This window comes from Chiloscyllium plagiosum, chromosome 26, assembly GCF_004010195.1.
Source record: "Chiloscyllium plagiosum isolate BGI_BamShark_2017 chromosome 26, ASM401019v2, whole genome shotgun sequence".
Classification (NCBI taxonomy): Eukaryota; Metazoa; Chordata; class Chondrichthyes; order Orectolobiformes; family Hemiscylliidae; genus Chiloscyllium; species Chiloscyllium plagiosum.
Window position 1 is genome coordinate 18,206,495 of NC_057735.1, and position 26,535 is coordinate 18,233,029.

General features: G+C 40.4%; 1 protein-coding gene across 1 annotated transcript in view; it reads left to right on the forward strand.

Annotated features, from left to right (window-relative positions):
- Positions 1 to 26,535, forward strand: part of LOC122563165 (6-phosphofructo-2-kinase/fructose-2,6-bisphosphatase 2-like) — an 81,855-nt gene that overhangs the window by 31,445 nt on the left and 23,875 nt on the right. The window contains exons 6-11 of the mRNA XM_043716650.1: positions 220 to 276; positions 1,616 to 1,740; positions 12,692 to 12,899; positions 13,381 to 13,527; positions 13,822 to 13,926; positions 21,983 to 22,112. Coding sequence (XP_043572585.1) covers positions 220 to 276; positions 1,616 to 1,740; positions 12,692 to 12,899; positions 13,381 to 13,527; positions 13,822 to 13,926; positions 21,983 to 22,112 — 772 coding nt within the window. The remainder of the gene's footprint in view (positions 1 to 219; positions 277 to 1,615; positions 1,741 to 12,691; positions 12,900 to 13,380; positions 13,528 to 13,821; positions 13,927 to 21,982; positions 22,113 to 26,535) is intronic.

Consider the following 26,535-nt stretch of genomic DNA (forward strand, 5'->3'; position numbering starts at 1 on the left):
AAAAATTGAAATATCTACCGAGTCTACTGAAGCATTAATTTGTGGAGTAGAAGGTTCTTAGTGAATTCTTCATGAATTTCTGATGAAAGGAATTTACCAAAGATTTTACATTTTTATAGAAATTGACTGCAATTGCTATGGCATTGATTATGAGAAATTTTTAGGTATTACGTGATTTTAATTGACTGTTTAACTAAGCAAGAATAACTTTTTTCCCAGGTGTTCTTTGTTGAATCTGTCTGTGATGACCCAGAAGTTATTGCTGCAAATATCAAGGTATGTAGTAGCATCCAGAGATTCCTCCCAATAAAGATCTAACAAACTATTTTCTTGTAAAAGAAATTCCATCATCCCCACTGTAGTAAATTATAGCAGTTCACTGTCTGATTTTGTTTTCTCCTGTTTCTTTGTGACAAAGAGTTTGGCTTCTATTTGACTTTTCTGCACATTGTCACAGCTGATACTGCATGCTACATGGAGAATGCTGTTACTGTGGGCTTCTAATATTCAGACTTTGCTACCTTGTCATGCTGAATGCCATCAGGTTACGTTGTCCTATTAAATCTATGTTTTTATGACAAATGTCAAAAGATTTACTTTCTTATAATCAAGTATAATGGAAATCTATGAACAAGAGGAAGCATGTGTTCACACTCTGCCAATATGCTGCCTTTTAAAGGTTTTGCCTACAGCAGTGGTTCATGCTGGGAAATGTCCACTTTGTTTGGTTTCCCATTAATTTACATTGATTACATTTGCTGTGCAGCTTTTTAAGCTGTTCTGCTTATTAAAGGTAAATGAAAGTCTGGAAGGGGATATTTTATTTTACATCCTTTCCCTCATCAGAAAAAAGCGTCTTAAGTAAATTTTAAAGCAAAACTAGGAAGTACTTTCTTCTGTTATTGTAGATAATTGAGAATAGTGTTTTTTAAAATTCTGTTACATTACTCAGTAGTATCAATTACAGCAGTGTTTGAAAGCTGCTTTAATGGATGTAGGGCAGCAAGTTCAAAATGGTAAGGAACCTTTTTTTTAGAAAACAATTATGTAGGTAGAGTTGATGATGTGTCATCTCTCAACCCCATGCCCCACCCTGACTCCCTCCTCCAAATCCCCATGTTTCAACATATTACCTCCCTCTTTGCTTGGTATTGAGGGCCTCTGGATCACCTTGTATACAGCATTTACTCAAGTGTAGCCTTAACTATTTGTGGTGGAATGTTTCTTGGATATGCAGAGCTGGAGGGAGGTTGATATCACTGTTGATTAGCCACAGTATCAATAAAGTCAATATTTTTAAAACAATATTGAAATAATGTATCCAATCCCTTGTTTCATTTTCCTCTGTTTTATATCTGAATGGTGCTGCTGTGATTTGCAATAAATTAGAGTTACAACTAAGGGTCTTTTTCTTAGATTACATAACTAATCTGATTGTACAGGCATTTGGTCTCACCAGGAGCAATGACATCCTAAACATTTATTGATGCAATGTCTTTGCCAATCCAGGAGAATGCCAGAATTTAGAAAATTATAAATGCATTATTTATTGCTGATTCTATATGTAAGCATTGTCTGATATAGCAAGTATAAGATCTTTCGCATATATGTACAGGAGGTGAAGGTATCAAGCCCAGATTATGCAGAATGTGATCAAGACCGTATTATGGATGATTTCCTCAAACGAATTAAATGTTACGAAATCACCTATGAGCCACTGGATCCTGATAATTACGACAAGTAAGGGTTTTAAAATAAATATTCGATTATTATCAGGTGGCTTAAATTATGATCAGCTTCTTGTTGAATGTATATGTTCTTAAGTCATTTATGTACAGACAGTCTATCAAGTTTAAGTTGGCCTACTGCAGAGCAATCCAGTCAGTTCCATTCTCTGCTTCTATTCTTGGAGCTTTGTAAGTTTATTTCCTTTGAGTGCCCAATCAATTTCCTTTTGACACTTTTCGTTGTCTTCGATTCCTCCATGCTCATGGGCAGAGAGTTCCATGACCACTCATTGTAAAAATGTTCTTTCTTACTTTTTGTCCTGCATTGTTTGCCAAGAACTTGAACTTTTATAATGTCATGGAGGTTGACAGCATGGAAACAGGCTCTTTGGCTCAACTTGTTCATGCCATCCAGTTTTCGCAATTTAAACTAGTTCAATTTGTCTGTGCTTGGTCCATATCCCTCCATTCCTATCCCATTCGTGTACCGTTCCAAATGTTTCTTAAATGACAAAATTGTACTCGCTTCAACCACTACCTCTGGCAGCCCATTCCAGACACTCACCACCCTCTGTGTGAAAAGATTCTCCTCTGTACCCTTTTTATATCTTTCTGCTCTCTCCTTAATGTTATGCCCTCTAGTTTTAGACTCCCCGATCATGGTGAAAAGCTGTCGGCTACCTACTATCTCCTATTTCTTGTAATATCAGCTAATTGGAGCATTCTTTCCATGTCCGCATTATCCAAACCTGGCGTAATCATGAACATATCTATCAAACCTCCCTGCCAATTTCCATTAATCCCAAGGAGAACAATTCCAGCTTCTGTAATCTAACCTTTAAATAAAATTCTGGTAAATCTCCTGGGCACTCTTTAAACTACCTTTACTGTTAGAAATCCTGTACAGATCATTAACTTTTTAAAAAGATACTTAAATTCCCAAAAGCAACTGAAGAGTATCATTACAAGACATCAAGTTTTAAGACTGCTACTAAACATTATTTAGTAAGCCACTAAGACATTAAACTGCAAGAAATAAAACTATATAATGTGACTGGTAGCCCCACACTGCAAATATAGATTATGAAACACTCTCCAAAATATTAGTCTTTTTAGGTAAAAGTCCACAGTCATTTCTGTTATGTATGTAGTTGGGTGTGTGTAGGCCCTTTAAGACCATTTGATGAAGTGTTGGATGCAGGTTAAGTGACCCAGAGATGGGAGCTAGAGGGGCAGTCTAGGACTGACAGTGGAGCTGAGAGGATAAAGTATTCCCTATTCAAGTTTACCCTCTGTACATATACTTTAGTTACAACACAATAACTGATGACAAAAATGGGATCCAGTCCACAAACTCTGTGTGACTGCTGGTTTCTTTTTGAACTTCAGAAATGGTGCAAGTTTGAGGAGGTAGCATTGAGGGAAGCGGTCACGAGGGGCAAGGTCACAGCCAATAGCTGAAGAGGGCAGTACTTACTCACTGCTGAAAAATGTATTGCTGGAAAAGCGCAGCAAGTCAGGCAGCATCCCAGGAGCAGGAGAATCGATGTTTCGGGCATAAGCCCTTCTTCAGTACTCACTCACTGACTGAAATCTACATGGATAGCAGTCGTGGAAGACTTGGGCTGTGGTCGACAGCAGGGAAGAGTGGTACACTAACACACTCAGTAAAGGAGAGATCTGCGCAGAGAGCATTCACCAAGGGGTTTGGGATGCGAGCAGCTACTAGACTTGAGTAGTGCAAAAACTCCCACTGGCAAAAATGGGGATAGGACCATTTGAAGAAGTGTTGGATGTGTACACCGAATGTTTTGATGTGCATTTAAAGGTGAATAAAGTGGGTCAAGACATAATGCGGCCACTTTTCTTGACTTGGAGGTGCCGGTGTTGGACTGGCGTGGACAAAGTTAAAAATCATTATAGTCCAACAGGTTTATTTGAAAGCATGAGCTTTTGAGGCACTGCCTCTTCAGGTAATTGTGGAATAGGACCAGAAGACACAGAATTTATAGCAAAAGGGTTACAGTGTCACAGTTGTAATGAATATTAAACAAACTTACATTAAGTCTTGCATCTTTTCAGATGGGATATGCTGTTTTAGGCTCTTTAATATGAAAATCTGAAAACTCCTTTTAAGTTACATTCTCAAGGTGGCTTCAATATATCTAACAATAGGTGTTATGGTAGCTCAGACAATGTATTAAAGGTGTGAACTTCAAGTCTGTCCCAATGTTGAGTCAGTTTTCTTTCTAAAGTGGGACTATCAGAATCCCACATGGATTTATGCAGTTTTTGAGCAAAATAAAATGTAATTCTGCAACAACAGATCCACCCCATAAATTTACATATGCAGGTGTGCAGGGGAGACCGAGTGGGTGTGCATATGTGAGTGTGTGCACGTGGATTTGAGTGTATGTGAAAAAGTGTGTGTAAGCTTGCTTAATAAACAATTCAGGTCTTTTTCAATGTATAATTTCAGTTACATCACACTGTAAACTTTTGCTATAAATTCTGTGTCTTAGAATCTTATTCTCCACAATCACGTCTTAAAGGAGTAGCGCTCCAAAAGCTAGTGCTTCCAAATAAACCTTTTGGACTATAATCTGGTGTTGTGTGATTTTTTAACCTTGGTTGTGTGTGTGTGAGAGAGAGAGAGATGGGCTATCAGCCTGTGAGAGGGTGCGGGAAGTACATGTGTGCGCGCATGAGAGAGAGCTTATGTATGAGAGGGTTTGTGTGTGTGTGTGAGAGAGAGAGAGAGTGTGTGTGTATGGTACAGTGGAGTCACCTGCTGGTTTTCTTGAGTAGCTTTTGAGAGCAAGAGTTTCACAATTCTAACAAGTTAGTGAAACCAGAAAAACCCACAGAAGACATAGCAGGATCAATGAAATGTGTTGGAGTTATTCTGCACAAAAGCCACTGATGATTGCAGAATGTTTCAGTTTTTATAAAAGGATGCAGCATGAAGGATAGTCCATTGCCCAATCTGTAGCTGCCTTAAAGATGTTCGCAGAACTTTGCGAATTTAGAGGGTTCGGTTTGGTTTGTGGCCTCCAGTGTCAAGCCATTTAATGGAAGCTACTAACAAGGAGAGACCTGGATTTCAAGGGCAGCTTTCAAATGGCTACCTCGATGAAGTTGTCTGCCAGCATAGCAACCCAATTGACTATTGTCACCCGAGTGAAAAAGTAGTGGAAACTTAGCAGAGTGCAGAACTAACTGTAGGATGCTATAAGAGTGGCCACAAGGAGTCAACATGTTTGTCTTAAGAAGCCTAGTACTGCAGGTGTCAGCCAGAGGGTCATTGCCAAGCACAAATCAAGCAGGAAAACGGGTATTTAAATGATATAATTTAGAGGACAAGGTATAAAGTACATGCCACCAGCCAAGGAGTAGAACGGGGGTCAGCTTTGTCTGTGGGAGAAACAGAGTAGCGTATCAGCTAAACATCCTGTTGCTACAGGATGAAGCTGATTTCTGGGCTCTTCCAAAATTAGAAGGCAAGACAATAAAGATGCAAGTGGATTCATGTGCAATGGTGTGTCTGATTCCTGAATCTATATATAAAGAAAAGTTAAAGGCATTGCCATTGAAACCTGTCAAGATTACACTTTGGACATACATGGGACAATTGATGCTACTGAACAGCTATGTACTGGTAAAAGTACAGCTAAGGAGTCAGTGTGCCAAAATGCCTCGATTTGGCACCTGGTTACAGAAAATAAAGTTAAATTAACACATGGCTAATGGGCTGGCAGACTCAAAAATGAGTTGATTAGATTTTGAATAAATATAAGGGAAAATGAAGTTAAACTTTGGGTGAAATGAGAGGCTTGTCCAAGGAATCTGAAGCCCTGTTCAGTACTGTATGCCATTTGGCCCAAAGTGGAGACAGAACTGGTATGGCTGGTGAAAGTGGAACCAGTAACCATTCGTGGGCCACTCAAATTATCCCGGTCTTAAAAACAAATGGTACGGTGAGCATTTGTGGTAACTTTAAGGTCAATATCCACTTCCACACTTTGAAGACTTGTTTCGTGGACTGGCTGGGGGAAAGAAATTCTCAGAGATGGATCAGTCTCAAGCCTACTTGTGGATGGCTGTTCATGAAGGAGTCCCAGCCCTTGCTGACAATAGTGACACACAGGACATTGCTCTGCTGCAAACCACTGCCTCTTGACATCACATCAGCACTGGCTGTATTCCAGAAGGCCATGAACCAAATTTTTAGTAGACCTAAACAATATTATTGTTACTGGATCCTTAGCAGATGAGCATTTGAGAAACTCAATCCCTGAAAAGGTTGTAGGAATGTGGCCTTCAAGTAAAAAGGGAAAAATAAGAGTTCTTTTTTTAAAAGACTCCATAGTGTACCTGGGCCACGTCATAGCCAAGAAGATGAAGGCTATCATAAACGCACCTAAACTAGAAATTATGTCTCAGCTGAGATCGTTCTTGGGACTTGTAAAACTATTATGTCCAGTTTGTGTCTGATCTGGCAACAGTGCTAAAACCCTCCATTGATTGCTAGAAAAAGGCTGACCATGGAAATGAAACTAAAAATGTGAGGTGGCTTACTGGGAGGTGAAGCAAGCCTTAAGGTGGTCTGAAGTGTTGATTTATTTTGACCTGCAGTTGCCACTGCAATTAGGGTGTGACATCTCACCTTATGGGGTTGGTGCTGTACTGGCACACATCTTGCAAAATAGTGAGGAAGGCCCACTGTGCTCGCATGAAAGTGACTAATGAAGACGGAGGGTAGGTATACTCAAGTGGAAAAAGAAGGATTTGAGCATTATGTTCTATATTAAGTTCATCCATTTCCCCTATGGTAGTCATTTTGTGCTGTTGACAGACTACAAGCTGCTAGCCTCCATTTTTGACCTGTATACAGGAATATAGTCAATAGCAGCAGCATGCTTGCAGAGATGGGCACTAGCTCTGTCTGTCTATCTACTCATATGAAATCAGATGCTGACAGCTGGAGAAGGACAACAATGCAGATGCTTTACCAAGGTTATCACTACCAGGAAATAAAGATGCTCCTGTCTGGAACCAGATACAGCCTGAAAATGATGCACTTTTCCCCAGGAAGACAAGGTAGCAGTATGAGCAAGTCAAGTACAGAACCTTACCCGGAATTAGTTTAGTGTTGAGAAACTGCCTAGAATTACACCCTTACCTGTCAAGGAGGTGGGAGTTATCTGTATCAGACGAGTATTTAATTTTGAGAAAGAGAGTTGTTATCCCGCTCCTTGTGGGAGGAAAGGAATAGGAACAAGAATACCAAGGGCACCCCTGCATGGAGCAAATGAAAGAAAAGGCAGGAGCTATTTTTGGTGGCCGAATGTGAACTCCCAGATTGAGAAGAAAGTGGGATCATGTGAATCTTGTACATTAGTAAGGAAGACTCCACCATTGTCGCCCCTTTGCCCAAGTGACTGGCCTCCATCACCGTGGCTGTGAATTCATGTCACTTTCATGGGACCAGTAGAGGAATGGATATTACTAGTGGTCATTTGATGCCTACTCCAAGTGACCCAATGATGCGGTCAAGAATTCTGTATCAGCAGAAGTGATGATAGGCCAACTGGATGAAATAATTGCCAGGTTCAGGAACCTTCCACCCCAGTTCCACTGAACAAGTTGTGAATGACAATGGTGCACAGTTTGTTGCACAAGAGTTCATGGAGTACCTGGAAAATCATGGAGTCAGACATGTGAGATTGGCTCTATATTTCCTTGTGACAAATGACCAGACAGAGAGATTTGTTCAAACCTGGAAGCAGGCCTTAAAGCCCTCTGAAAGTGAGATTTCGCAGGAATGGCACCGCAACAAGTTCCTCAGCATGTACAGGAACATGCTACATGTGATGACTCAATATTTAGCAGCATTCTTAATGTTCAACCACTAGCTGAGGACCATATTTGACTTACTGCAACTGGAAGAGACCAGAGAAGTGCTCGAGCAAAATCAAAGACAAGGTAAGAAGGGTGGGAACCTTGCGGTTGAAGGTATTCCAAAGATGAGAAACCACATTGGCCTGAATTATATATCTGGGGAGAAATTGATCCCTGCTGTGGTGGTGACTAAATAGGACCGTCATCTTAGCACAGTGCAGACTAGGGATGAATTGTTCTGGAGGAGACACTCAATGCAGGGCAACAGCAGCCAATCAGAGAGGGACGGACCAGCAGACAAACAGGAGCTACCAGAAGTCCAGGAAACACATTGGCAAAGATTCCTGAGACGAAAAGATGGCCTTCTAGGATATGCTACCCTCCTCAGAAACTGACTGTGTCAATGTAAATAATGGAAGGATGACGTTTTTCTTTTTTTATCCTGACAATGTATATATGTTGGCTATGATACTTGTATAATAGTTATAGTTGTTGCATGTGTCAATAATACATATATAAAGGGGAGTATGCAAATAAAGGGATACGCATGTTATATATGTACTTGGGTGTGTGTTGCCCCTTTGATAGTGGGTGAGGTGACCCAGAGGCGAGAGCTAGAGGGATCAACTGTGGAGCTGAGAGGATGCGCAATATACTATTCCTTTTTCAAACTTACTCTCTGTCTACCTCCTGTTCTATGGTTGAAGTTGACCATAAACTCAACAATTTCCAGCTTGCAATGATGTCATGTTTCCTTGTTTTCCCAAATCATAATATCCAGCAACCATTTAAGGTCCCCTCCTTCATTGCTGTTAGAATTTGGGAATTGATATCAAGAGTAGGCCCATTCTGATAATTTCTTCTCTCAGCCTTGCCAGACTGCCTGGGTATCAGGCTGTTTAAAAAGTGTAAGTCTACTCAAGGCAGGACAGCTACCCCTCTTTGTGCCACATTTCACAACCATACAATGGTTCAATAAGTTCTCACCTGGGCTCCCTGTTCCTATGGCAACTGTCACATAACCTGTTGCAGGACACAGTTCAATGCAATATTATCCACTGTTTCCAGAGCATGCTGATTTCCTTTAAACTAAAGAAGACAATGCAAACAACTATAACCTTTCATTTGGAATATTATCATATCCTTCCTAAAGTGTGGTGCCCAATATTTGGTGCAACATTTTAGTTGTGAACTAACCCGAACTTTATAAAGGTTCTGAATAACCTCCCTATTTTTGTACTCAATACTTTAATTTTTGAGGCCCTAGATTTGACATGTTTTGCTAATCTTTTACACACATTTCCTGACATCTTCAAAAATTGATTTAAATGCATTCAAAAGGGCCATCACTCCCTCTGTCCCTGCACACACAATTTAGAGATGTGTCATGAGGTATTACCATCCAAATCTATTTGTCTAAAATGCATTGCCTCATCCTTCTCTGTTAAATATCATTTTCCACTTGTCTGCCCATTCTGCTAGCCTGTGTCCTGTTGCAGAAGATTAGTATCACCCTCAAAGTACACCACTTCTCCAAATTTGGTATGATTAGCAAATTACTCAGTTTTGCGATATACAAGTCACTTATACATATTTTGAAAACAACACAATAGCCCTAGTATTGCCTGTGGAATATATCATCTTCTGGGATAAAAAATAATTATCTATCACAACTCCCTGCTTTCAAGACAGTGTTCCTTTCCCAGTCAACATTGACTCGGCTGTTCTATGGACCAGAATATAATTAACAAGCCTTTTAAATGGTATTTTGGCAAGTACTTTGTGAGATTTATTTTGACATTATTCATTTCATCAACCTTCTCAGTCATCAGGTTGCAAGTTTGCTCACTGAGCTGGTAGATTTGTTCTCAGGCGTTTCATCACCATGCTAGGTAACATCAGCAGTGAGCCTCCGATGAAGCGTTGGTATTCTGTCCCGCTTGCTATTTTGTGTGTCTTGGTCTGTTGTGATGGGTGATATCACTTCATTTCTTTTTCTGAGAGGTTGGTAAATGGGGTGCAAATGGATATGTTTGTTAATGGAGTTCTGGTTTGAATGCCAGGCCTCTAGGAATTCCCATTTGTGACTTTGTTTAGCCTATCCCAGGATGAATGTATTGTCCCAGTCAAACTGGTGTCCCTCTTTTTCTGTGTGTATAGATACTAGTGAAAGTTGGTCATGTCTTTTGGTGGCTAGTTGTTGCTCATGTATGCTGGTAGCTAGTTTCCTGCCTGTTTGACCCATGTAATGTTTGTTGCAGTCCTTGCAGGCTATTTTGTATATGACACTCATTCTGCTAGTTGCTGGTATGGGATCCTTTAAATTCATCAGGAGCTGTTTCAGTGTGGTGGTAGGTTTTTGGGCTACCGTGATGCCTAGGGGCTGGAGTGGTCATCATCGCCGAGATGTCTTTAATGTATGGCAGGGTGAAGAGAGTCTCTGCGCATGTTGTGTCTTCTTGTTTAGGTCTGTTGTGTAGGAATCATGGACTGCTTATTGGGTACCCGTTGTTCCTGAATACGTTGTATAGGTATTTTCTTTCTTGGTTTCTCGTAGTTCCTAGGTGCTGCAGTGTGTTGTGGCTTATTTAAATAATATCCTGATGCAGCTCTGTTTGTTGGTGTTGGGATGATTGCTCCTGTAGTTGGGTATCTGGTCAGTGTGTATGTGTGCCTTTCCTGTAGACGCTGGTCTGCAGTTCTCCATTGACCTTTCATTTTTCTGTGATGTCTAAAAATGGGAGTCTGTTGTTGTTCTCTTCCTGTTCAGTGAACTTTATACCAGTAAGGATATTGTTTGTGTTTGTGAGGTTTTTAAAAAATTTCTTGCGTTTCATGATGACAAAGTGGTCATCCACATACCAACCCTAAAGTTTGGGCTGGATCGTGTTTACTCTAACCTCTGCACAACCGCGTCTGCTAAGAGTCTTGATTTTGGTGATCTATTAATGTGAATAGGTAGAGGATGACGAGGTCATGGTTTCCTTTGACGTGATGGCCTTATTCACATCAATAAACATCACCCCAGCCCAAGAAACACTGGCCTCACCACTAGACGAACCAAGAACACAAACACCTGACAGCACTAACTCCATCAGCAAGAACAGCATCCTCAAACTAGTAGACCTGTGCCTCTCACCACCTTCAAAGACAAGATCTATAAACAAATCAATGAGACACCTATGGGATCACCAATATCAGGACTCTTTGCAGGAGCAGTTATGCAGGGGTCAGTTATGTGGATGACACTTTTGTTGTCACGAAATGCAACAAATTAGAAGAAGCACACAAACAAAAACAAAAACAACATCCTTACTGGTATCAAGTTTACCAAAGAGGAGGAGAACAACAAGTCTCCACTTCCTAGATGTCATAGTAAATTGAAAAGCCAATGGAGAGCTGCAGACTAGCGTCTCAGGAAAGCCACACACACTTACCAGATACTCAACTACAGGTGGAATCATCCCAACGTCCACAAATGGAGCTGCATGAGGACATTATTTAAATGAGCCACAACACACGGCAGCACCCAGGAATTATGAGAAGCTTGGGAAAGTCATCAATACAATGTATTCAGGAACGTTGGGTACCTGATAAACGCAGTTCGCTGACTCTGACACAACACACCTAAACAAGAAGAGACAACACTCCCAGAGACTCTAGCCACCCTGCCATTCATTAAAGACATCTCGGTGATGATGACCAGACTATTCCGGCCCCTAGGCATCATGGTAGCCCAAAAACCTACCACCACACTGCAACAGCTGAACAAATATACCAGCTCAGCAAGCAAACTTACAACCTGATCCACAACCTAAACCACAAAACTTCTCTAAAATTGCAAACTTCTCAGTTATTCCTTCAAATATTCAATAAGATTATTCATGTATGACGTTTTTTTTAAAAGTCCATCTTGCCTTTCCTTAATTAACTTAAACCTCTTCAAGGGCTTGATGATATTTTCCCTCCCCGATAATGTTTTGGAGAACTTTGCCCCCAACAAATTTAAAATAACTGTTATATTTGTCTGGAATGTCCGTTTCACTCACGAATAAGAGTTTTAAATTTGCCATGGAAAATTCCTCTGGATCCCCTCTATGATCAGGAAAGATTGGAAGATTATAGCAAACCTTCCACTTTTCCAGCAACCTTGGATGCAAGATATCAGACCAAGTGACTTTTCCAGTTCAAGCATATCCAGTGTTTCCAATGTAGTCTGCTTCTCAATTTTCATTCCGTCCATTACCTCTCTCATCTTTGCTGTTCCAATATTTTTCAGATTTCTCTGGTCAACAACTTGTCTAGGCTGGTTTACAAAATCATTCCCCAGTGCTGAATTTATACCATGGTACATACTGGGAAAGTAATTAACTGTAAATTGTTAAAAAATATGGATCCTTTAAATCTATAAAAGGCTAAATGTGATCATAATTTTCAGCTTCATTGGAATAGCAAGAGCAAACTTCTGTGAATTAACAATTACAGGGAAAGAATGCAAACATACCCTGAGGACTCTCACGTTGAAGTAGTAGTGTCTCCAACTCTGAGCCAGGAGTCCAAGGTTCAAATCTCACCTGCTCCAGAGATGTGTCATAACATCTCTCAATAGGTTGATTAGAAAATAGCTACAAATAGATCCCAAACCACTAATAAGGTTCACCAGTGTCTGTGACATTACTCAACTTTGTGCTGTTTTTAGTTATGGGGTATCAGTTAGTGCAGTTTGTAGTTTGTGATGCAAAGTAACACCAGCAGAGAGGGTTCACTTGCCGCACTGGCTCAAGTTACCATGAAGCGGTCAAACTCACCATCAGTTTCCTCGATGTAATGAGAAAGCAGCCTGATGCTTCTCTACGAGTATGGTGATTTTGCTTCACACCTGTGAAGCTGTTTGCTATGATGATTTTGCACCATTTGCATCTTTTTTTATGCTTTTGGATGTTGTTTATTAAACTTTTTTTAGCTTTCATTTAATTTATCTGGGGAAACTAAAAGTGAAAATTTATTTGGACTGCTCATGTTAATTAATGTGTAATATCTATGATTATGCTTTCTTAACTTAGGGATTTATCCTTCATTAAAGTAATTAATGTTGGTCGACGATTTCTAGTGAACAGAGTCCAGGATTATATTCAAAGTAAGATAGTTTATTACTTGATGAACATTCATGTCTATCCACGTACAATCTACCTGAGTCGGCATGGAGAGAGTGAATACAACAGTGCTGGGAGGCTTGGCGGTGATGCAGGGTTATCACGCCGAGGAAAACAGGTACTGAAAAGTGTTTTATTTAAATGGTCTTATTTGCTTAATAAAATGTATAGAAGTGATGCACTGTTTACAACAAAATTACAGTTAAGTTCAAATGCCAGAAGCAACATTAATATTTTCCACAATAAAACAAAGAAATGCAGATGGTAGAAATCTGAAGCAAAGACAGAAATTGTTGAAGAAACCCAGCAGTTCTGGTAGCATCTGTGGAGAGATAGGAGAGTCAAATTTTTGGGTCCAGTGACCCTCCTTCCAAACTTCTGAAGAAGAGTCACTGGACCTGAAACGTTAACTAATGTTTTTCTTCCTTTACAAACTTGACGTTTGCCTTTTGCAAACTAAAGTAACTAAATAACATTTGAGATAGATTAACCATGTGCAAGTAAATTTTAAGAACTGATTGGCATTGTATTTGAAAAAGAATTTTTAAATAAATTGTACTGATTAGTAAGTATTAATTTTTTTTGATTTTCTTCCACAGTATGCTGAAGCATTACATAAATTTGTTGAAGAACAGAAAATTCCTGACCTGAAAGTTTGGACTAGTCAGCTGAAGCGAACAATTCAAACAGCAGAAGCCTTGGGAGTTCCTTATGAACAATGGAAAATTCTCAATGAGCTTGATGCTGTAAGTGCAAAAAAAATTTCAACTTCCAAGTCAGTTGGAAGTTCAAATGAATTGAAAGGAAAATTGTTTTTAACTACAGTTGTCAGTTTGTACTTTTAAAAAATGTCTTTTTTTTAGAAGTACCTTTTTACAGTCAAATTTTGAGTTTAAAATAAAAGCTTTATATGCATTGAACTTTAATTACAAAATCAGTTTAAAGTTTATCTTTACTTTTTGGAAACTGTGGAAATACTATTGTATTACATTTTTGTATCATGATGTCTGCAAGTAAATATGCTTAACCTCACTTTGAAGGGTGTTTGTGAAGAATTGACTTACAGTGAAATTCAGGACCGATATCCAGAAGAATTTGCTCTGCGAGACCAGGACAAATACCATTACCGTTACCCAGGTGGAGAGGTGTGTGAGTATGGGTTATTTTTTATGTTTAAAATTTTGTAAGTTGGTGTAATAGGGATCACAGCATCAAAATTTAGCACTGAAGAGTAGACGCCTATCCTTTAAGAGGGAGTTACTAAATATAAGCCAAAAACATACTTTGTTTATATTTAGTAAGTCTGCTTTTGGTTTATATTTGGGCTAGTATCTTGTTAGATTGTGGAACCCACGCAGCAATTTACAGTTGGCTACAACTTGATCTTATAACTACTGCATTTGCAAAGTACTAACAGTAAGTATTGCAAAAGAATTTTAAGATCTGTTTAAAAATCATAGATGATGAATGTCTTCATTGGGAGCTGTAAGGAGAGGCTGAACAGGCTGGGGCTGTTTTCCCTGGAGCGTCGGAGGCTGAGGGGTGACCTTATAGAAGTTTACAAAATTATGAGGGACATGGATAGGATAAATAGACAAAGTCTTTTCCCTGGGATTGGGGAGTCCAGAACTAGAGGGTATAGGTTTAGGGTGAGAGGGGAAAGATATAAAAGAGACCTATGGGACAACCTTTTCATACAGAGAGTGGTGCGTGTATGGAATGAGCTGCCAGAGGAAGTGGTGGAGGCTAGTACAATTGCAACATTTACAAGGCATTTGGATGGGTATATGAATAGGAAGGGTTCAGAGGGATGTGGGTTAGGTGCTGGCAGTTGGGACTTCATTGGATTGGGATACGGACAGGTTGGACCAAAGGGTCTGTTTCCATGCTGTACATCTCTATGACTCTATAACATACACAATTAATGATCGGCCCCTAGGGACTACTCGGCAGCAAAGGGACCTTGGTGTACAAGTTACATGTTTGTCTTCATTAGCCAGGGTGTAAACTATCAGAGCAGGGAAATCTTCTGACAAACTTATAAAATATTAGATAGGCCACAGATGGAATACTGTGTGTAGTTCTGGCCAGTGCACTATTGGAGGGACATGATTGCATTACAGAGAGTGCAGAATAGATTCACCAGGCTGTTCCCTGGGATAAAAAGTCTCAGGTTTGAGGATAGCCTGGAAGGGCTGGGTTTGTTTATTTTAGAGCCAAAGAGGTTGAGAGAGGGCTGCATTTGAGACACACAGACAGAGTAGATCATGAGAATCTCTATCTGCAAGGCAAATCTGTCTAAGACCAGAGGACGTAATTTTAAGTTAAGGAGCAAGTTGTTTAAAAGAAACCTGGGAAAATGTTTTTCCACCCAAAGAGTGGGAGAAATATGGAACATGCTGCCTGAGAGGGTGGTGGAGGTAGCTATTTCCTCAACATTTTAAGCATCTGGATGAGTGTTCTAAATTTTGGACATAGGCCATGGACCAAGTGTAGGTGAATGGGATTACTGTAGTTTGGTGTTGGTTGGTTGGCATAGGTATGGTGAGCCAAAGGGCTTGTTTCTAAGCTCTATGAATCCCATTGCCTTTAATGAGTATTTGGTCCTGCCATTCAGTTTTTGCCTGTTTAACCTGGACATCCACTTGCACTGGGCAAATGGCCTTAGCAATTTACATTAACCCAGCAATTACAAGGCACTACATTAGATTATGCTGGCTGTGTCAAGCAGTTCAAGCAGTGATTTGCATCATAACTCTTTACAATTCCAGTCAGAAGTTCCAGGTTCTGTTCCTTAGGTTTAAAATTTGCATTTTAATGTTCACCTCTCCCTCTGACTGTAATTGGAACTGACTTCATTAACTTCTTTGTGCTCCATAATCTGGCTCCAAGATCCCAGTGTTTGGTAATTCAATTCCAACCCCAAATTTTTAACACAGGTTTATGGAACTCCAACCATCAGCAAATTATCATGCTTTCTAATTCGATTGGTATGTTAATATGCCTAATCTATCTGATTATTGTAGTTTATGGGGCTGAAAAGACCAAGGATGTATAAGATTAATTTTAAAAATTATCTGCATTTTAAATTGTTCAACACAGATGAAGGCAAGTTAAGGATTTCCCTCCACAGTGGTTTTATGATGAAATGTTTATAATGTATATTATCATTTTGGAATTTGGATTGGTTTAAAGAGGGAGACAGCTGGATCTCAATTACTGCTGTGAAGGTTTCCTTTAAGAAAAACAGGGTAGCAAGTCATTCAGATAGGGCGAACCAGATCTAACATTGCTCACAAAGCTTGTGTCTGCTAATTCCTGTGACATTAATGGACAGATGTTCATACTATTGCATTCATGACACGTAAACATATATAAGATCATTAGCTTTGATTTCAGTTCAAAACGAATTGAGTTCAGAAACAGGTTTTTATAGTTTAGTTTGGACAAGACCAGGGCTCAGTTCAGAAGCAAGTATTATTTCCTCTCCTAAAAGGAGTTTCTCAGTTCGGTTCAGAGCAGCCAGTCATCCTCACAAAAGTAAAACGGGCCTGGACAGTTTGGATAGAAATCTTCAAGTTATTGGAACAGAGAAAGTTTAGGCTGTCGGATTTGTGAAAAGTTCAAGCCAGCAGATTGAGAAAGAAATCATAAAATTGTCTCCAAAGCCTATGGGAAAGAGACTGGAAGGAGTCAGTTTAGTGTTGAGACTGTGTGGTGCTGGAAAAGCACAGCAGATCAGGCAGCATCCAAGGAGTAGGAGACTCGATGTTTTGGGCATTAGCCTTTCATCAAGAATGAGGCTTGTGGGCCGGCAGGTCGAGGGATAAATGGGTGGAGGGAGTGGGTTTGGGGGGGGAGGTAGCTGAGAATGCAATAGGTAGATGAAAGTGGGGGAGAACGTGATCGGTCAGAGAGGAGGGTGGAGAAGATAGATGGGAAAGACGATGGACAGTCAAGAGGGTTGTGCTGAGTTGGAGGCTTGGGATAAGGTTGGGGAGGGGAAATGTGGAAACTGGTGAAATATTAGCTGTTAGTGTTGTGGCATTTGAGACACAAAGCATTTTCCACGTCTAAACCATTCACAAAGGAATTTTTTTTTTTGTTTATGTTTTTCTAAATTCCAGAAGTATGTGCAAGGATTTAGAGTTATGAATGTCAGACTTAAGAACACTTGTGCTTACCAATGTGATTCCATATAGCAGTTTCATTTTACAAACCTATATATGAACAGCTGCTTTACAGTGGTACTACATTGTGTTCTACATGCATACAAATCAACTTTCAAACAGGCCCCAGAATAGAATCCATTTGCAAACCAGGCACAGCCTTGGAGATATGTATCCAAGACTCGCAAGACTCATTCCTGATGAAGAGCTCCTCACATGCTGCCTGACCTGCTGTGCTTTTCCAGCACCATAGTCTCAACTCTGATCTCCAGTAACTGCAGTTCTCACTTTCTCCTAGGAGTCAATTTAGTAGAAACCTAAAGATTGGGATGTGGTGTAATACTCACCTTTTTTATTATTCTGAACTTTTTTTTTGCGTTTGTATTAGACCAGCTATGAAATTCGTCACTAGATGGCATTATAAGCACAGGTTAAGTTAAAATCAGAGATGATGTGGAGGAGCCGATGTTGGAGTGGGGTGAACAAAATTAAAACTTACATAACACCAGGTTATAGTCCAATAGGCTTATTTGGAAGCACTGATTAGATTAGATTACATTACAATGTGGAAACAGGCCCTTCGGCCCAACAAGTCCACACCGACCCGCCGAAGCGCAACCCACCCATACCCCTACATTTACCCCTTACCTAACACTACGGGCAATTTAGCATGGCCAATTCACCTGACCTGCACATCTTTGGATTGTGGGAGGAAACCGGAGCACCCGGAGGAAACCCACGCAGACACGGGGAGAATGTGCAAACTCCACACAATCAGTCGCCTGAGGCGGGTATTGAACCCGGGTCTCTGGCACTGTGAGGCAGCAGTGCTAACCACTGTGCCACCGTGCTGCCCACTGCTCCTTCATCAGGTGGTTGTGAAGCAGGATCATAAGACACCGAATTTATAGCAAAAGATTACTATGTCATGTAAGTAAAATGATTTATTTAACAAAACTAGGTTGTTGTTAAGTCTTTCATCTTTTAGAATGGGTTACAAGTTTCAGTTCATCATTAATATGTAAATCCCAGAATTTCTTTTAAGTCACATTCTCGACATAACTTAAGACTTTATTAAACAAAAAGGTGACATCTCAGCTCAGACAATGCATTAAAGGTGCGAGGTCAGAGTCTGTCTGTATCTCAATCTTGAGTCAGACTGGTTCTGTTTCCAAAGTGGAATTTACAAAATATTATATGGATTGACTATCTGCATTCACTGCCTACAGGTTGTGTATTTTTTGGGCAAAAATGCAATTTAGCTGCAAATACAAATTCACTCCATAGGCTTATATGTGTATGCATGTACAGGAGAGAGAGAGAGAGAGTGTGAATTTGCAGAATTGTATTTACATTCTAATTTGCTCAAAAAATACACAACCTGTAGGCAAGCAATGCAGGCAGTCAATCCATATAATATTTTGTAAATTCCACTTTGGAAACAGAACCAGTCTGACTCAAGATTGGAATACAGACAGACCCTAAGCTCACACCGTTTATGCATTATCTGAGATGAGATGTCACCTTTTTTTTTATAAAACCTTAAGTTATCCTGACAATGTGTCTTAAAAGAAGTTCTTGTATTTACATATAAATGAACCGAAACTTTAACCATTCTACAAGATTTAAGACTAAATAATCTAGGTTTGTTAAATAATCATTTTACTTGGATAACACTGTAGTCTTTTGCTATAAGTTTGGTGTCTGATGGTCCTGCTTCACAACCAGCTGAAGAAGGAGCAGTGCTCCAAAAGCTAGTGCTTCCAAATAAACTTATTGGACTATAACCCAGTGTTGTGTGATTTTTAATTAAAACCAGAAAGATTTTTATAATATCTATTTGAGAAGCGAAAAGGTAAACCCAACATCTTCATTTTCCATGCATGCTGTCTGACCTGTTGTAATCTCCAGCATTTGTTGTTTTCAGTATCTTCATTTCACTACACTGCATTTTTCATTTTTTTTTTGATAAACATATTTCAGCAGGCCCTTGGGTATTGCAGTTTATTCAGCATTAAGGTTTGTTTTTTTTAAAATTAAGCAACTTGTTGCATTCAGTTTTAAACTCTTTCACATTGTATTTGCTGTAAGTTATCAACATTTGGCATTGAATTCTCCTGTTGTAATTGTCTGCATTAAAACTACAACTGCGGTAGTTTTAAAACAAAACTAGTTAATCTCCCATGGTGGTACTCTGACAGAGCTGAGACCATGTGAAGTTTTCAAGGATGTTAAGTTAGATGCTGAGAACAATTAGGAGAAAGTGAGGACTGCAGACGCTGGAGACCAGAGTCGAGAGTGTAGTGCTGGAGTAGCACAGCAGGTCAGGCAGCATCCAAGGAGCAGGAGAACCAACGTTTCGGGTATAAGCCCTTCATCAGATTCCTTTTCCACCACTACATTCTCGACGCTGAGAACAATTAGACCAGACTACACAAGTGTAATTCAATCTCCATTTTGAAGTATTTGTTTACTTTCCTTTCCATTAAAATTTTCTACATTACCTCCCTTGATGAGTATAATTAGAGTCATAGAGATGTACAGTATGAAAACAGATCCTTCGGTCCAACTTGTCCATGTCAACCAGGTATCCTAAATTAATCTATTCCCATTTGCCAGTGTTTGGCCAATATCCTTCTAAACCCTTCCTATTCATATACCCATTCAAATGCCTTTTAAATGTTGTAATTGTACCAGCCTCCACCATTTCCTTTGGCAGCTCATTCCATACGCACACCACCCTTTGCATGAAAAAGTTGCCCCTTAGGTCCCTTTTAAATCTTACCCCTCTCACCTTAAACCTATGCCCTTTGTTTTGGATTCCCCCACGCTGGGAAAAAGACTTTTCTATTTATCCATCCTGCCCCTTGTAATTTTATAAACCTCTATAAGGTCACCCATCAGCCTACAATGCTGCAGAGAAAACAGCCCCACCCTATTCAGCGTCTCCCAATAGCTCAAACCTTCCAATCCTGGCAACATCCTTGTAAATCTTCACTGAACCCTTACAAGTTTCACATCCTTACTATAGCAGGGTGACCAGACTTGAAAACAGTATTCCAAAAGTGGCCTAACCATTATCCTGTACAGTTGCAACATGACCTCTCAATTCCTATACTCTACACACTGACTAATAAAGGCAAGCATACCAAACGCCGCCTTTACTATCCTATCTATCTGTGAATCCACTTTCAAGGAACAATGAACGTGCACTCCAAGGACTTTTTTTTTTTAATATTCCCTACAATGTGGAAACAGGCCCTTTGACCCAACAAGTCCACACCGACCCTCCGAAGAGTAGCCCACCCAGACCTATTTCCTTCTGATTAATGCACCAAACACTATGGGCAATTTAGTATGGCCAATTCACCTGACCTGCACATCTTTTTGGATTGTGGGAGGAAACCGGAGGAAACCCATGCAGACACAGAGAGAATGTGCAAACTCCACACAGACATTCACCCAAGGCTAGAATCAAACCTGGGACCCTGGTACTGTGAGGCAGCAGTGCGAACCACTAAGCCACCGTGCTGCACCACACTGTTGTTCAGCAACACTTCCTAGGACCTTCCCATTGAGTGTTTAAGTCCTGCTCTTATTTGCCTCTCCAAAATACAGACCTCCTATTTATCTAAACTCCATCTGCCTCTCCTCAGCCCATTGGCCTATCTGATCAAGATCCCATTGTACTCTGAGGTAATCTTCTTCACTGTCCACTACACCTCCAATTTTGGTGTCACCTGCAACTTATTAACTATATCTCCTATGTTCACATCGAAATCATTTATATAAATGCCGAAAAGTAGTGGACCCATCATCCATCCTGTGGCATACCACTGGTCATAGGCCTCCAAACTGAAAAGTGACCTCCACCACCACCTCTGTCTTCTACTTTCATGCCAGTTCTGTATCTAAATGGTGAGTTCTCCCTGTATTCCATGTGATATAACCTTGCTAACCAGTCTACCATGAGGAATCATATTGAATGCCTTATTGAAGTACATATAGATCACGTTCACAATCCTGTTATTTCTTCAAAAAACTCAATTAAGTTAGTGAGACATTATTTCCCACAATCAAAGCTATGTTGACTATACATAATCAGTCCTTGCCTTTCCAAATACATGCAAATCCTGTCCCTCAGGATTCCCTCCAACAGCTTGCCTACCACCGATGTCAGGCTCACTGGTCTATAGTTCCTGGGTTTTCCTTACCACCTTTCTTAAATAGTGGCACCACGTTAGCCAACCTCCAGTGTTTCAGCACCTAATTATTGAATTACCATTATAAATGCAGGCATTAAAACTTACATTACCTGACAATTTTCTATTGTATGTTTAATATTTTTATGATTAATCCATTTTTCTAATCAACTTATTCAGACTTAATTCACACTTCTGGGGCAGGTGAGACTTGATCCAGTGCCTCCTGGTGCAGTGGTAAGACTCTATCACTCCACCACAAGAGGGTGCACCAATATTAAAAGTTAACTATAAGCATGCAAATCATATTGTTTTTTGGTTTAACCTGGATACTGTACCTGATTTTAAAAATCTGTCGTCAGTGGAACTGGACTGGTGTTAATCACAAAGTTCATCAGAAGTCTAAAGGGGCATCTTGCTGTGCTTTTTTATGTGATCAATTTTGGCAATTTCAATAAGAAAAATATTAGCTGTTAGTGTTGTGGCATTTGAGACACTTGGCATTTTCCACGTCTAAACCATTCACAAAGGATTTTTTTTTTTGTTTATGTTTTTCTAAATTCCAGAAGTATGTGCAATGATTTAAGAGTTATGAATGTCAGACTTAAGAACACTTGTACTTACCAATGTGATTCCATATAGCAGTTTCATTTTACAAACCTATATATGAACAGCTGCTTTACAGTGGTACTGCATTGTGTTCTACATGCATACAAATCAACTTTCAAACAGACCCCAGAACAGAATCCATTTGCAAACCAGCCACAGCCTGTATTTGGAGATATGTATGACAATGTTATCTTTTCAGTAACCTACCTACTTGTTTTTAGTCCTACCAGGATTTGGTCCAGCGGGTGGAGCCTGTCATCATGGAGCTAGAGAGACAGGGAAATGTCCTTGTTATTGCACACCAGGCTGTCATGCGGTGCCTCATCGCTTACTTTATGGATAAGGGAGCAGGTACAGTGAAAAGAAAGTGAACAGTATTATACCTTTCAGACTTTTCCTTTCTGTCTAATTCTCTTAACCTTATTTGCAACAAGACACACTTTCCTTAATATTGACTGTCTTTCTTCATTTATAAGCGTTGAGATTGAGTATTAGTACCATGTTGATGAACAGTAAAGGTTTGCAGATGAACCCAGCATGGACATATACTTTCCAGTTGATTTCATATTATAAAAAATGGGAACTTACATACCTCTTACCTCTACTTCCCTGAGACCCTTTGCTGCATTTACTACCTATATCCTGACTGACATCAACTTTTCTTTACGTCATTTTCAACATTTTGTCTCCGTTCCTCAGATATTCACTCTGCTGGAATGTCCTTTCACAGGTACCTCTTCCCACTTGCACAAATGGGCATTACGGATGTGAGCGTAGCCTGAGAATGTCAACAACCTACTTGGCCATGTGATGTTAGTACAAAACACATAGTAATCAGAAATTGTGACTTTGATTAATTTTTCCACCCCAAAACAAGAGCTTTTAGATCAGTTGTAGTCCCACTGTAGCTGAGATTGGCTAACTCAGCACAGACAGTAGATTTTATCGATACTTGTGTGCTACTTACTGGATAAATTTTCTGAATTCTACTGCTGTCTTAACAGATCTGAAATTAAAATTTATTTATGTGTGCAAACTCTCTTTAAATAGCTAAGTAGGATGACATGACTTTCAACTTACCAAACACGTATTGAAATGAATCCTGAAGAATTAATATTTCTTCTGGGAAGTAAGATTGAAAAGCCCAAACTATATATAAAGTCTTCACTGCTATTATTTGAGTGGGTCAAACATATTCAGCACTTTTAAAGAGATAGGGAGCAATTGAAATTGCCCAGAATCCAAGATAGTATAAAAAAAGAAAGATTCCAACATTTAGATAAGGAGCTGGAGTAGGCCATTTGGCTCTTCAAGCTTCCCTATCATTCCATAGGGATCACGACTGATCTTCTACTTCAACTCCACTTTGTTGCACTACACCCATATTTAACTCGCTCACTATCTAAAAATCTATTGGTGCCCATCTTGAATGTATATATGCATAGCTTTCTGGGACAATGGACTCCAAACATCCATAACCTTTTGAATGAAGAAACTTATCCTTATCACAATGCTAAACGATCAATCCTCATTCTGAGACCCTGATCTCCCCATTCTAGATCCTACAACTAGGGGAAATATTCCCCTTATTATCAAATTGACCAACCCCCCTGGGAAATTTATGTCTCTGAGAATGCCTGTAATGAAATGAATATAAATTTAATCCACTCTCACTCTCCTCAAAAGACACCTGCCTCATCCCAGAAATTAGGCTGATGAACATTTGTTTTGCTCCAAGTAATGCAATCAAACCTCACTACAGGTCAGGTGACCCAAACTGTGCACAGCACCGCAGAATGTAATTCACCAAGGCATCAGCGAACTACCATCAGAATTCTACACTCCATTAATCCAAATCTGCCTTTAACAAGACATTTGTTGTCCTCCCAATTGCTAAATATATACTGTCTGTCAACTGTGTGACTTGTATACAATGCCGCCCAAATACATCTGAGTACCAGCATTTTCCAGTCTCTTTTCCATTTTGTCTTTGCAAGTGGATAGCTTTTCAGTTCACTTCCCGACATTTTATTCTATTTGCAATACCTACCCAGTCAACTTACCTACAATTTTCCCCCAAAGTCTCACCTGCCACCACAGCTTACTCCCTGATCCAGGCCTGTATCGTCAACAAACATGACACACCACTTTTAATTCCTCTGTTTACGTCACCATTATAGCTTATAAAGAGCTGAGCTTCATTTACCTCCTGATTCCCAAACCTGAAAATGGCTCCATATCAACACATTACTCCCAGTTCCTATACAGTAGACTTGCAAAATATTTTCTGACAAGCTAAATAAAATATATCATCTGCTTGACCACTGCCCACTGTGATGGCCACAACCTCAAAACCTTCAGCAGATCTGTCACATCCAATTTCTTTCTTTCAAATCAATGTGACTATGCCCAATCACAGTTCTCTGAGTGCTTTATTAGCACATCCTACGTGATAGAGTCTTAACAACCTACATATTGGTAACAGGTACTGGGAGTTCTTCCTTCCCACCTCTCCGATCCACTCTTCGCTCCAAACTGTCAACATCACTCCCCAACCTTCGTCTACCTATCACATTCTTCCAATGCATCTCCTCCACTTTCTGTACCTCCACCCTTGAACCCCACCCCTTGAATCACAATAAGAACAGAATTCCCCTAGTCCTCACCTTCCATCCCACCAACCTCTGGATACAACGCATCATCCTCCACCATTTCTGCCACCTACAAACAGACCAAAGATATATTTTCCTCCCCACCCCTATCTGCATTTGGCAGAGACCATTCCCTCTGTGACTCCCTTGTTAGGTCCATGCCCCACACTAACCCACCCTCCACTCCCGGCACCCTCTCTTGCCACCACAAGAGCTGTAAAAGCTATGCCCACACCATACCCCTCACCTCCATCCAAGTCCCCAAAGGATCTTTCCACATCCGGCAGAGATTTTCCTGCATCTCCTCACATGTCATTTACTGTGTCCGTTGCTCTCGATGTGGTTGCATGTACATTGGGAGACAGGATGCCAACTTGTGGAACGTGTCAGAGAACATCCCCGGGATACCCACACTAAGCAACCTAACTGCCCTGTGGCCGAACACTTCAACTCCACCAAGGACATGCAAGTCCTGGACCGCCTCCACCACCAGATTCTAACCCCCCCCAATGCCTGGAGGAAGAACACTTCACCGCCTTGGCGCCCTTCAACCACACAGTGGCATGATGGCTCAATGGTTAGCACTGCTGCCTCACAACATCAGGGACCAGGGTTTGATTTTAGCCTCGGGTGACTGTCTGTGTGGAGTTTTCATGTTTTCCCCATGTCTGCACGGGCTTCCTCCGGGTGCTCCAGTTTCCTCCCACAATCCAAAGATGTGCAGGTTAGGTGAATTGGCCATGCTAAATTGCCCATAGTATTCTGGGATGTATAGGTTAGGTGCATGAGTCATGGGTAAATGTAGGGGAATGGGTTTGGGTGGGGTACTCTTCAGAGGGTCCAAGGGCCTGTTTCCATGCAGTAGGGATTCTAATTCACACGGGAATGATGTTGATTTCACCAATTTGCTCATCTTCCCTCCCTCCCACCTTATCCCAGATCCAACCCTCCAACTTGGCACCATCCTCTTGAACGTCCTACCTGTGCATCTTTCTTCCCACATATCCGGTCCACCCTCCACTCCAACCTACTACCATCACCCCCCCACCTCCATCTACCTATTGCATTCCGAGCAACCTTCCCCAACCCAGCCCCAGCCCCTTCCCATTTATCTGTCAGCCCTCTTGCACACCCCCTCCCTCGCCACACCACACCCCCACATTCCTAATGAAGAGCTCATGCTTGAAACGTCGACTCTTCTGCTTCTTGGAGGCTGCCTGAATGGCTGCGCTTTTTCAATGCCACATATTTTGACTGTGAGTGATCGTAAACATATTGCTTGGCTGTTGTAGATTATGGAAACCCTCTGGTACAGAGGAACCTCGTGGTACAGAGGAACTTCGATTATCTAGCATTTGATTATTCAGCATGATCGCAAGATCGCAATGCTTGGCTAAACTGTTATCTGACACTCGCTCATCCAGAATTCGATTAACTGAACGAAATACTCCCCGCCCGTGTCCTTTGGATAATCGAGGTTCCTCTATTTATTTCAACTTATTTGTATTGTATTGGTTTGACACAAAAACAGTACTGGAGAGCTTCAGCAGATCTGGCAACGTGTGAAGAAAGAAACAGTTAATATTTCCAATGTCATATGACTGTTCTTTAGAACTGAAGGGGGATGAACAAATAGTAAAGGTGCCTAGTGCAAAAGTCAGAGGGAATGTTAATGGTAGTAAAGGAGAAATATAGTTTAATAAAAAGGTGTTAATGATAGGTGTGAATGATAAAATTATGGGTCAGATGTGCAGAGAGTATTCACTGTTTAGTGAAGGACAATGTAGGTATAGAAATCAGGGTACTAGTGTTTTAGGTGACTTGAATGTGAATAAGTCCCTATGCCCAAGGGAGATATATGCCAGGCTTATGTGAAGAGATTGCAGAGGCTCTGACGTTAATTTTCAAATCCTCTCTGGCTATAGGATGGTTTCTAGAGGACAGCCAATGTGATACTGTTAATCAAGTAGGATTGTAGGGATAAACCAGAAAACTACAGAACAGTGAATAATACCTGTCATACCGAAACTATTGGAAAAATTCCTGAGGAGCAGAATTAATATTCACTCAGAGAGGCAAAGATTAATCAAGGATAGACAGCATGGGTTTATAAGGAGAGCATC